Raw genomic sequence first — 13,308 nt, 5'->3', positions numbered from 1 at the left:
TGTCTTGTTCTTTAGTGTTTGTCAGCGGGTAGCTAGCCTGAAACGGACAACAGCGCCGCTAGCTGGATAGAGTTCTGATATGGGATAGATACACTACATGTCCAAAAGTATATGTACACCGCTCGTCGTACATCTCATTCCAAAATCATGGGCATTAATATGGAGTTGGTCCCCCTTTGCTGCTATAACAGCCTCCACTCTTCTGGGAAGACTTTCCACTAGATGTTGGAACATTGCTGTGGGGACTTCCTTCCATTCAGCCACAAGAGCATTAGTGAGGTCGGGCACTGTTGTTGAGTGATTAGGCCTGGCTCGCAGTCAGTGTTACTATTTATCCCAAAGGTGTTCGATAGGGTTGAGATCAGGGCTCTGTGCAGGCCAATCAAGTTCTTAGACAACGATCTCGATTTCTGTATGGACGTCACTTTGTGCACAGGGGCATTGTCATGAAGAAACTGGAAAGGGCCTTCCCCAAACTGTGGCAATAAAGTTGGAAGTACAGAATCGTCTAGAATGTCATGTATACATATGTAACCGATGTGAAATGGCTAGCTAGTTAGCGGGGTGCGCGCTAATAGCGTTTCAATCGGTGACGTCACTCGCTCTGAGACCTTGAAGTAGTTGTTCCCTTTGCACTGCAAGGGCCGCGGCTTTTGTGGAGCGATGGGTAACGATGCTTCGAGGGTGGCTGTTGTCTATGTGTGCAGAGGGTCCCTGGTTTGAGCCCAGGTAGGGGCAAGGAAAGGGACGGAAGCTATACTGTTACATATACAGTGCATTCGGAAAGTATTCAGACCCCTTGACTTTTTCCACATTTTGTTACGTTACAGCCTTATTCCAAAATGGATTAAATAAAATATTTTCAGCATCAGTCTACATACAATAACCCATAATGACAAAGCGAAATCAGGTTTTTCAAATTGTTTGCACATTTATTAAAAATAAAAACAGATACCTTGTTTAACTGGAAATTGAGCTCAGGTGTGTCCTGTTTCCATTGATCATCCTTGAGATATTTCTACAGCTTGATTGGAGTCCACCTGTAAATTAAATTGATTCGACATGTTTTTGAAAGGCACACACCTGTCTATATAAGGGCCCACAGTTGACAGTGAATGTCAGAGCAAAAACCAAGCCATGAAGTCGAAGGAATTGTCCGTAGAGCGCAGAGACGGGATTGTGTCAAGGCACAGATCTGGGGAATGGTACCAAAACGTTTCTGCAGCATTGAAGGTCCCCAAGAACACAGTGGCCTTCATCATTCTTAAATTGAAGAAGTTTGGAACCACCAAGACTCTTCCTAGGGCTGACCGTCCGGCCAAACTGAGCAATTGGGGGAGAAGGGCTTTGGTCAGGGAGGTGACCGAGAACCCGACTGTTTCTCTGACAGAGCTCCAGAGTTCCTCTGTGGAGATGGGATAATCTTCCAGAAGGACAACCCTCTCTGCAGCACTCCACCAATCAGGCCTTTAAGGTAGAGTGGCCAGACGGAAGCCACTTCTCAGTAAAAGGCACGACAGCCCGCTTGGAGTTTGCCAAAAGGCACCTAAAGGACTCTCAGACCATGAGAAACAAGATTCTCTGGTCTAAAGAAACCAATATTGAACTCTTTGGCCTGAATGCCAAGTGTCACGTCTGGAGAAACCTGGCACCATCCCTACGGTGAAGCACAGTGGTGGCAGCATCATGCAGTGGGGATGTTTTTCAGCAGCAGGGACTGGTTGACAAGTCAGGATCGAGGGAAGATGACCGGAGCAAAGTACATCAAGAGATCCTTGATGAAAACCTGCTCCAGAGTGCTCCGGACCTCAGACTGGGGCAAAGGTTCACCTTCCAACAGGACAGCACATGAGTGGCTTCGGGACAAGTCTCTTATTGTCCTTGAGTGGCTCAGCCAGAGACCGAACTTTAACCCAATCGAACATTCCTGGAAAGACCTGAAAATAGCTGTGCAGCGATGCTCCCTATCCAATCTGACAATGCTTGAGAGGATCTGCAGAGAAGAGTGGGAGAAACTCCCCAAATACAGGTGTGCCAAGCTTGTAGCGTCATACCCAAGAAGACTCGAAGCTGTAATCGCTGCCAAATGTGCTTCAACAAAGTACTGAGTAAAGGGTCTGAATACTTATGTAAATGTGATATTACAGTTTTTAAAAGCCTGTTTATGTTTTGTCATGCTTTGTGTGTTACTAATTGCTGATAATTGCTGTTTACCTCTCCAGGATAAGGTATCCTTACAGGAAAACAACCACTTGCCTTAAGGTAACTGTCCAGTGTTTCCCGATTTCTATTAAATATGACTTACAGTGCCTTCGGAAAGTATTTAAGGGGCATGTTTGTGTACGATGTCTAATAGCGAAGTACATTTAGGGAGAGAGGCGCAAACACACAAAACCCACAGGGCACAAAGTGGTTCAGTTAAGGTTGTTTCAACGTAATTTTCCAATGTATTGTGACATGGCATCTACAGTGCTTTCAGAAAGTATTCACACCCCTTGACTCTTTCCACGTTTTGCTGTGTTACAGCAGCTTCATTTAAAATTGATTACATTGAGATTGCGTGTCACTGATCTACACACAATACTCCACATTGTCAAAGTGACATTTTTGGGGGGATAAAAAAATAATCATTCAACCCCATTTGTTATGGCAAACCTAAATACATTCAAGAGTAAAAATTTGCTAAACAAGTCACATAAGTTACACGGATTCATTCTGTGTTTAATAATAGTGGTTAACATGATTTTTGAATGACTGCTCCATCTCTGTACCCCACACATACAATTATCTGTAAGGTCTTCAATCGAGTAATGATTTTCAAGCACAGATTCAACCACAAAGACCAGGGAGGTTATTCAATGCCTCGCAAAGAATAGCACTGATTGGTAGATGGTGAAGTTAGTGTTTTATTTTTCATACATTTTTTTTAAACGTTAGAATGCATCTTCCACTTTGAGTATGTCATGACGTGGCCCTTTCTGGGTATAGATCATGGCGTTGCCCTCTCTCTCACCCTCTCCTACACACAGGTTCTGTTATCTCAGGCCATCAATTCCTGGCGGAGACTCTCCCCCTGGCCATGCAGAAGGAGAGACACAGAAAGAACAAATGATTTCACATGGCGAACTCCTAAATCCCCAAAATGGGAATTTGAAACAAAAGGTCCACTTGTGAGAAGGTGGGAATGGTCAGTGGACACTTAAGGGACGGGTATGACGAGTGTGTTTCATTTGGTGACCTCAGAGAGGACAGAAAACACACATAACTATATCTCTGAATGTATATTTCTCAATTACGGAGTTTGCATCTAATTCTTGTATAAACTGAATGAGTAAAGATTAAACTATTTGTGAAATGATGTCATGTGATGTCAAACCTTTAATGTGAGAGAATTGTATTCCCTTTAAAGTTTAACTAAGTCATTGGCCCGCCCCGGTGAGCACAGACATGATCAGGCATCATAGAACCGCCTTTTCTACTGTTACGAATAAAAACCCCTCCTGAGGAAATCCTCTTAAGACCATGCATACCTTGGTGTAAGCTGAGGTGGCACAGGTTTGAGTACCAAGACTGAGCAAACCCACAGCGTTAGCTGTGATTGCGAATAGTTATTGAATTCCTAACCATACCACGTGAAGCATTGGCTACACGGCTGGAAATGGTTAAACTCTGAAACTATCGATCGCTACAGAATACGAGCAAATCTTAGATACTAATTACTAGTCTGCAGCTAGAAATTATGCAAACCTGGGATGCGATTACTGACAACCGCCGAAACATCTATTCTATGAAAACATTTCTGAATGGTACTCTAAAGTAATCATTCTAACCACGAAAGACTTTGATCTTCAGAGAGAGAAACGTGGATGAATTGACTCTCCAGCAGACGGACTGACGATGCCAATAGAGATCACGACGACACCTGGGCGTAAATATATATTGATTGCAATTATTCCCGAATGAGTGAGCGTTCATGTGCAAAGGATTAGCATTTCAATTAATATGATTATCAACTGTGTGTGTAGTTATCCCTTTTGTCTTTCCCGCTCTCGCTCAGTCCACACCCACTTCCCTTTGTTCACCAAGCCGTCATATTGATTAGCCCCCTAGGGAATCTTTCCTATCCTGTGTTAGTAACTAATAACTACTGTTGTTTGTTTATGCATTTCTGTGATTATTTAGTTAGTAAATAAATAAATGATTAAGGCAATTGGTGAATGGATGATTCATAGTAAAGGCTGGGTTAGTGCAGATAACCAACAATGTATGACGTTTGGAATGAGACTGACGTGAGGTAAATAATAATTCATGAATAAGAAGACTAACTGATCAGATATTTAAATATCTGAAGAGTTATATTAGGAAAATGATAACTATGTAATCTGAAGATTTTCCTTAGTGCCCCGACTACCTAGTTAATTACATTTACATGATTAGTTTAATCACGTAATAAATATTACAGGTGCCAAAGAAACTATAACTATTTTGTATAGATTGTTGACCAAAACTGACAATTAAATCAATTTTAATCCCACTTTGTATCACAACTAAATGTGGAAAAAGTCAAGGGATGTGAATACTTTCGAAAGGCACTGTATAATTATTTACAATATGAGTGAAATAGTTTTCCTTTCAAAATATGGTAATTATATATGTTAATTGAGGAGAACGGGCTCATGGTAATGGCTCGAGCAGAATAGCTGGAATGGTATCTAATACATCAAACACATGGTTTCCATGTTTGCCGTTCCAATCACACCATTCCAGCCATTATTATGAGCCGTCCTCCCCTCAACAGCCTCCACTGATTGAGGTGGGGTTTTGAAGTGATTTTTCTCTAATTTATGCTTTGTATAGGGTGAGTCAACAACATTATTTGGGTATGAGTTAAAATAATATTAACTTTTAAAAGGGACATTTTCATTGGACAGTTACTTTAAAGGTTCTACAAAACTTCTTCCGGCAGTTTGAAAGTACATTCAGTATACAGTTTTATGCAAAAATAAAGCCTATTGTGAGGACTCAAAGCTAATCAATCAAGTCAATTGATTAATGCATAATTCTAATGTATTTTTCAAACATTCAGTCACTTGTTGATTAAAGGAATATGAACTAGAGGAGACAATGGGCTGTGCTTAAATGTTTTTAATTTGATTCCAGGTCATCAGTTAAAGGTGCACTATGCAGAAATCTCTTAGCCATTTCCTGGTTGCTAAAATTCTAATCGTTCGCCTGATTTCAATTTGTGAAAAAACAAGCAAGTATAGTGTAGAAAATCATTGTACCATCTAAACCACTGTGAAATATACTGAACAAAAATATGAACGCAGCATGTAAAATGTTGGTCCCGTGTTTCATGAGCTGATATAAAAGATCACATAAATGTTCCATACGCACAAAAAGTTTATTTCTCTCAAATTTTGGCCACGAATTTGTTTAGATACCTGTTAGTGAGCATTTCTCCTTTGCCAAAATAATACATGCACCTGACAGGTGTGGCATATCAAAAAGCTGATTAAACAGCATGATCATTACACAAGTGCACCTTGTGCTGGGGACAGTTAAAGGCCACTAAAACGTGCAGTTTTGTCACACAACACAATGCCACAGATGTCTCAAGTGTTGAGGGAGAGTGCAATTGGCATGCTGACTGCAGGAATGTCCACCAGTGCTGTTGCCAAAGAATTTAATGTTAATTTCTCTACCATAATGTCGTGTTAGAGAATTTGGCAGTAACTCCAACCGGCCTCACAACCGCAGAACACGTGTAACCACACCAGCACAGGACATCCACATCCGGCTTCTTCACCTGCGGGATCGACTGAGACCAGCCACTCGGACAACTGATGAAACTAAGGAGTATTTCTGTCTGTAATAAAGCTCTTTCATGGTGAAAAACTCATTCTAATTGGCTGGCCCTTGCTCCCTAGTGGGTGGGCCTGGCTCCCAAGAGGGTGGGCCTATCCCTGTTGCGTTTATATTTTTGTTCAGTATATATTTTCAATTACCAAAAATATTGTATTTTCAGCAGTTTGAAGTTGGTGTACAAAACCAAAAACAAGACGCAAAAACAAAACTTAATGGCAAGCATAGAAATAGCGCACTTAGAAAAGATCTACCACGTCTTATACTTGCTTTCAACGAGAATGACAGATCTATAACTAACATTTCTATGTGAATTTTGTTGGGTTGCCCAAAAAGTTACATATTGCAGCTTTAAGACTTAAATAAAGAGAATGAAATAGATCCACAAAAGACAATGTCGTCTAAAACAGCAGCCAGGTAGCCTAGCGGTTAAGAGCCGAAAGGTTGCTGGTTCGAATCCGAGTCAACTAGGTGAAACATCTGTCGACATGCCCTTAACCCTAACTGCTCCTGTAAGTCGCTCAGGATAAGAACGTCTTCTAAATGACACCTTCCCCCCCCTAAAGTAAAACAAATAAATCAGGCAATAGAAGAGGTATAAAATAAAAAAATAAAAAATATAGAACTGTTTTTCTGAACTAAGAGTGCAAAAAGTAACACCTTCAGACAAAGACAAAATGTTAACACAAGTGTGGAACAAACACTTGTTGTAAACTAGTCAATTGTTTGAGGAAATTAAAATGAAATAGTGCAAAACAAAAGTGCATAAACCTGTAATTTGTTTACTCTGTCTATCAGTGACAGATGTAGATCTCCTCTCCTTCAGTGTAGGCCTTGTGTGCCCACCCTTGACTGAACAAGCACTGCACCCAGATCTGCCCTGGCATGGATGAGCCAAAATCTTCCGCACAACTTCCTGTTCATTCTAATTAGTTGCTCTCTTCTGAGCGCTCTTGCCACACTGTTTCTGCAAGCTGCGCTTGGCTTTTGGTATCACCTGTTTTCTCATCCTCCAGGGCACCTTGACAGGGGTATCGGTTAGAATGGTGGTCGTTCTTCTCCTTCGCAAAAAGGTCGGACAGCTACAGGGCTGAAGTTAGCCTCTCCGAATCTGAGAGTGGAAGACTCCTCTCTCATCTCCAACAAGTGGGCTCATTTTTTGTGAACAGTCGCATCACAAGTCAGACTGTTGAATTAACTTAATTTGAACGTACTTTACCCGTTGTCTGCTGATTTTGTCCTTATATAGGAGGTAATCTTAGAAGAAATATTCAGTGTAGTGTTTGTATTTTCAATGCTGACGCAATTCGCACACGGCATGCACAATATGTAAACAATGGCAGAGTTTAACTGAAGAACAGACCCAACGTTGTCCCACGCAATCAGCTGGCAAATTTCCCAAGCACCGTGACTGCGAGGGAACGGGCTTTGGTCAACAACATTCAGTTACATTGGGCTATTATTAACAAATTGTGCATCACGTGGAATGCATCAGGAGATGGAATATACAAGCAACAGAACCTACCGGCGCCGTAATAAGTCAGGTAAACAACCCTTTCCCGTGGATACCCCATTTCCACTTCCTACCACCAAAAGGACCAACAGCACAGAAAACCGGTAAAGTACATTTAAATATCAATGTATTCAACATTCTGTCTTGTAGACTATTGCGTCTTTTTTACAGCGACTTCTTTCAGACTGAGATCCATGGCGTAACCATAGTAACAGTCTGATGTTTAGACAAGGCTGACGTCATCTGTGGGGAGGGGATTGACTCAGTGCAGAATCACAGAAGAGATCTTCAGGTGTAGATGGATCTGAGACAGTGTGGAGGTGATCCCCAGAGGTGGAATAGGCTTGGACCTCCCCCTGCCCAGGAGAGACAGACCGCCCCACAGGACTTGCGTTGACCTCCACCCTAAGCTGGGCCTGTGGAGAGCCACCACGGCCCCCTGGTGCTCCTCTGTGGTGTCCTCCTCTGTCCTCCTCTGTGGTGGTGGGGGCAGGGCGACCTGTTACAAAAGCAGGTGAGAAGTCGGCTTCTGTAAAGACAGTAGGGTTTAATGGCCATATGCCGGTACAGTGAAATCCAGCCATGATGTTGGCTGGTGTCACAGCAGATGGTAGGGCTGTTGCCACAATTCCTGGTAGGTCATATATGGAGACCGTTTTGCCAGGGTACGTCTTTATCCAGCAATCAATGGCACTGTTGATGTATCTCCTCAGGGGGCCGTACACACTTCTATCCAGGGGCTGCAGCTTGTGGGAGCAGTGAGGAGGGAAGGAGAGCAGCACGACGCCATTGGCTTTGCAGTAGTCCATGCCCTGGAGTGAGAGGTGAGAGGCTTGATTATCCAGAAGCAGCAGCTGTGGAGACTGTGGGGACGCCCTGGTGTACTTCACAAAATGTTGCAAGAAGGCCAGGAAGTCATTCTCCCGCATCCAACCAGAACCACTAGCAGTGCCCATGCATCCTGTAGGCCCATCACGTAGGAAGTGATCAAGGTACTTATTGTGGGGAAAGATGAAGTGAGGTGGAATGCTGTTTCCTTGAGCATTGACCGCTAGTGCCATAGTAACCATTGTTCCTCTCTCTACAGATGTTGTTGGTCCGACCTGCTTCCTCCCTCTGTTGGCAATGATTTTGTTCGGCACTTGGACTGTTGTGGTGCTGGTCTCATCCATGTTCCACACATCTTTGGCCTCAAAGTTGTGGCGGCCCAGAATAGTAGAAAGGTTGTTGAAGAACTGAGACACGTTCGTTGCATTGAAACTTGTCGCCCTCAACAGACTGGTGGCTTGAGGCTGGCGGATGGAGAGGCCGGGGTGCCTTTTGAGGAAGGAGCTGAACCAGTCTTTCCCTGCCATCTCCTTGGTAACCCAGGTCTCAGGGTACTTGCAGTGGTAGTGTTGGGCAAGCTGGTATGCAAGTCTACGTACCTGAAAAGTAAAGGCAATATTAATTATGAACTGTCATGAACCTCTATATGACCTTTTTAAATCTTATAGTTAGTCATTGTTTTTATGCTAATCAACCACCAGCACTATTGTAAGCTTACCTCTTTAGGACTCAATCCAAAGTATATATCTGCAGCCCTCAACAGATACTCTTTCAGATGATTCTCCTGCTCCTGACTAAACACTCTGTTGTGGGCTCTGTATGCTGGCAGTCGGGCATTGGCGCTATCCTTTTTCCTCCGACAGTACCTAAACAGAGTAACATGGCATACGCCATGTGCTTTCGCTGCACTCCTGACTGACTGGCCCCCTACCAGCACATCTTGGGAGGCTCTCTCAAATGTCTCTGGATGAAACAGACCTCTGTCTGTGGTTCTGACCCTAACTCTGGGCATGGGGAGTATATGAGGTTTTTTATACGTGGTGCTGGCTTTAGTATCGGGTTTCCTTAATGGTGAGTTGGGATCCAATGGTGGGCTTATGTCAAATCCTACTGGATCGTTAATTACGGCTGAGCTGTGACCGGAGACATTGTCTTGATTATCTGGAGGGTCACTGGTAATGTCAAGGTGGGTCACAGTGCCAAAAGGTTTGAGATCCAATTGTTTAGAGTCACGCTCTCTCTTCTCCATAGTCTCGGTTTGGGGAAGACTCAAAAGTGAGTCCTCCTTACCGCAATCACTTTTCACACAGGGAGGAGTGAATATGAACTCTATGATGTCAGCCTCCAGCCCTTGAAGCTGCCCTGCCTCCTGAGTGGTCCCGACTTCCTCCTCTTTAATCTGCATGGGCTCTGGGTCTTTTGTCCCCAGACTGGAGTTCCATTTATCCTGGTCACATTGCTGCTGCACAGGGGTAACCTCCTCCTCGGAGACAGTAAGACACAACTGGAGAGAGTCTAATCTATATAGTTTCATCTCCGGTCTGATCCGCAGCAGTCTCCGTAGCCGGTCATTCTCCTCTTTCGATCGGGAAATCTCCTCCTGGTACTCCGCTACCACTTTCTCTACTGCCCCCATAATCTCTACGGCAGCCAATGTTAAACGCATATTAATAAACACACCCAAAGACTGTAATTTAGCCATTTTTAGTGGACTGAAAGTTAGCTATTCAGTTAACTGCGTCTAAAATACACACAGGGAATGTGCATATTGCAAAATAAAAACAAACCTCCCTCCAATTCGACTTCCGTGTTGTCTTCTTCTTTTATGTATATCAGCGGGTGTCAAGCCCCAAAACGGACAACAGCGCTGCAAACTTGATAGAGTTCTAAACTGGAATAGAATAACAAAATTATTTTTTATAGTGTGACATGGCGAGTGGCAGTAACTGAATTTCCATCCAGATGCTCATGCGAATATTCCAAAATGATATGGTGTGTGGTCCTCCCACTACAATTTGGGAAACCATGCAGTTGATTAGGCTACAGATACCATAAGTTATGATGAACGTCACAGGGTAGTGAGCGTACGGTGATCTTGATAGCCTACTCCTTTCCAATAAATATTGAGGGTCTTATTCTGGTGACATGATGATCGATGCTTGACTGCTGTTTGACAAGTAAAAATCTATAATAATCTCATCATGTAGACTAGCCTACCCGTACAGCCCAGCTGACCCTAGCTGGCAATGGTTTGTTTGGGATTTGCCTCCTGATCTTTTTAGCAGCACATTCACCACTCTGTCAAATGGCTAACTCCGCCCTCTCGCAGCACAGGCCAAGGGCCTGAGACATACAATGAACTACCCCAGCATGGTCGGCTCTGATGAATGTGTTTGCCCGATGCAAAAGGCAATTTTTAAACCATCTCGCGACCACTGCCTTGTCTATAGACTTCCCCCAAACAAACAAAAACTGACTCTCGGGGAATGAGTGCACAACTGGTAAATAGTCACTTATAGATATGTCTGTCAGTCAGGTGGTTATAGCTTCTATTGCAGTAATGTCAAAGGGCTCTGGCTAGTATTACTTAGCCAGCTAGAAGGATGAACCTAATGTGAAAAGGTGCCTACCTCAACAGGATAAAAAAATACGCTACTATAATAGCTTTGCTTTACAGAGAGTAGGCTACTGAGAAAGACAGTGATGTGGCGCTCAGTGGTGAGACTGAGGCAGGCTTCAATGCATGCAGGAGGAAGCGACTATGAGTTTTATTGAGTTCCGGAACAAACACTGGTTGTGGCCCTGACTGATATGAATAGTGTACTGTATATAGTGTACAATTGAATCTCTCATGACCTGAACGTTAGATCTGTATTATTTTCTGTAAATATCATTGCTTATGCTTGATTATGTGTTTGCAAACAACATTTCCCTGTGGGTATAAGTCATTATCTTACCTATACATTTTTGGGATAAATGGCTCCTCCCTGTGTGTTATTAATTGCCGATAGTGGCTGTTTTCCTCTCCAGGATAAGGTATCCTTACAGGAAAACAACCACTTGCTTTAAAGCTTCTAAAGGACTTCTTCAGACAGTTTGAAAGTACATTCAGTATACAGTTCATGCATTTTCAACAGACCAGCCACCATTCACATGTTAATTCCAGTAAAAGCGTTAGCATTTTCAAATGTCTTCCTGAGAGCGCAGCCCTCTACCCTTTTTCAGAATTGCCATTCACTGGGGTTTCCAACATTCCTCTGAGGAGGCTAAGAATTTTTGGTAATTGTTTACTGTGTTTTAGTTCAGCCGTTGATGAGTATCCTCACATGATACATTGAGTACAAGATTGAGACACATCGCTGCACATTGAGTAGAAGACAGAAGCAATGTATCAGATCTGATGAGTCCGTGGAAAAGAGCAGACCCTCTGAACTATCCCTCTAAGATCCTAGGACCGACTAATGCTACTACTTCTAATACTATTACTGTTCAGTCAGTCTACATCGTGGTTTCCACAAAACTCAACAGAAGCGCATGTTCTCTCTCCATCTCACTCCTTCTCAACATGAAAATGGTCGAAGAGGAGCAAGGCATGTTTGATCCGTCTGCCTGTTTTTTTCTGGCACATCGTTGCCGGGGAAACATACATTTTTTGGACTCATGTCATTCTTTTTCTATTTTCTCTGGCAATGAACAGCCCTTTGTAGTGTCATCATGAAACTTTCATTCCTAACCCCAGGAACAAAGGTTGCATTAGACTACCTGTTAAGTTCACTTAGCCCTTTCAAACTACCCATTGGGCTGTTGAGACTTAGAGAACGCTTCTGACAGCCGTCCTATGCCTTGTTAAGTCATTTATTGATCTGTAATATTTTGCATAGCTTTATTAGAGCTTTATTCCCTGTGTCATACTATTTTCTGTTCCCCCCACAGTGAGTTTTGGGGGGTTGGTGCACAACACATTTCAGTGGTGTGACAGCTGTCTTCCTGAGCTCTCAGATGACTCTGGGCCTCATGGCAATAGAAAGATATGTGTTTATTTGCCACAGCATCTACTACCTGAGCATAATAATTTCCAGGCATCTGCAGCTTGCCTCGGGGCTAAGCTGGGTTTCGAGTGTCAGTGTTGGTAGTGATCAACCTGGGACAAGGTTCTGTTAACAAAGCCACTGCAGGACTGTTCTTGAACCTCGAATTGTGGAAGGGTCTATTTGTTTTATTCCAGAGCAAAATGTACTGTTCTTCGGCCCTCCCAGCCTCATCTCGACTCTTTCAGTCATCATCATCCGCTCCTGTTATGGACGCGTGTACAAGAAAGCACGCAGGGCTGCTGTGGTAAGCCAAGGTTACATCTGCCGTGCCGGTAGCACTGTAGCCTTTTACCTCTGCATGTTTCTACTACAGCTGCTGCCATTCATATACTGTTGTAACGATCGTCGTTTTCTTCAGATGAGGAATAGGAAGGATCGGACCAAAACGCAGCGTGGTAAGTGTCCATGTTAATTTTAATAAACAAACTGAACACTGCAATAACAGAATAACGAAAGTGAAACAATGAAAATCGAAACAGTTCTGACAGGTGATACAAACACTAAACAGAAAATAACTACCCACAAACACAGGTGGGAACAGGCTACCTAAGTATGGTTCTCAATCAGAGACAACGATAGACAGCTGCCTCTGATTGGGAACCATACCAGGCCAAACACATAGAACTAGAAAACATAGAACAAAAAACATAGAATGCCCACCCCAACTCACGCCCTGACCAAACCAAAATAGAGACATAAAAAAGGAACTAAGGTCAGGATGTGACAACTGTCTAACCTCGACACTACTAAATAAAAATCAAAAAATCAAATAAAGTTGTATTAGTCACATGCGCCGAATACAACAGCTGTAGACCTTACAGTGAAATGCTTACCTACTAGCCCCTAACCAACAATGCAGTAAAGAAAAATGAAAAATGAATTAGAAATAAAAGTAACAAGTAATTGAAGAGCAGCAGTAAAATAACAATAGTGAGACTATATACAGGGGGGTACCGGTACAGAGTCAATGTACGGGGGCACCGGTTAGTCGAGGTAATTGAGGTAATATGT

The 13,308-nt window shown here is 43.0% G+C and overlaps 1 protein-coding gene across 1 annotated transcript; it reads right to left on the bottom strand.

The window, feature by feature from the left end:
- Positions 1-5,130: 5,130 nt before the first annotated feature.
- LOC139578164 (uncharacterized) lies at positions 5,131-10,010 on the bottom strand. Its single transcript, XM_071405431.1, has 2 exons — positions 8,925-10,010; positions 5,131-8,805 (listed from the first exon to the last, which is right to left on the bottom strand). Exons 1-2 carry the CDS (start codon positions 9,906-9,908, stop codon positions 7,618-7,620), a joined length of 2,172 nt encoding a protein of 723 aa, XP_071261532.1. The 5' UTR covers positions 9,909-10,010; the 3' UTR covers positions 5,131-7,617.
- Between the last annotated feature and the right edge of the window lie 3,298 nt (positions 10,011-13,308).

The sequence above is a fragment of the Salvelinus alpinus genome, chromosome 6, assembly GCF_045679555.1.
Source record: "Salvelinus alpinus chromosome 6, SLU_Salpinus.1, whole genome shotgun sequence".
In the NCBI taxonomy this organism is placed as follows: domain Eukaryota; kingdom Metazoa; phylum Chordata; class Actinopteri; order Salmoniformes; family Salmonidae; genus Salvelinus; species Salvelinus alpinus.
This window is presented reverse-complemented; position numbering and strand designations above follow the sequence as displayed.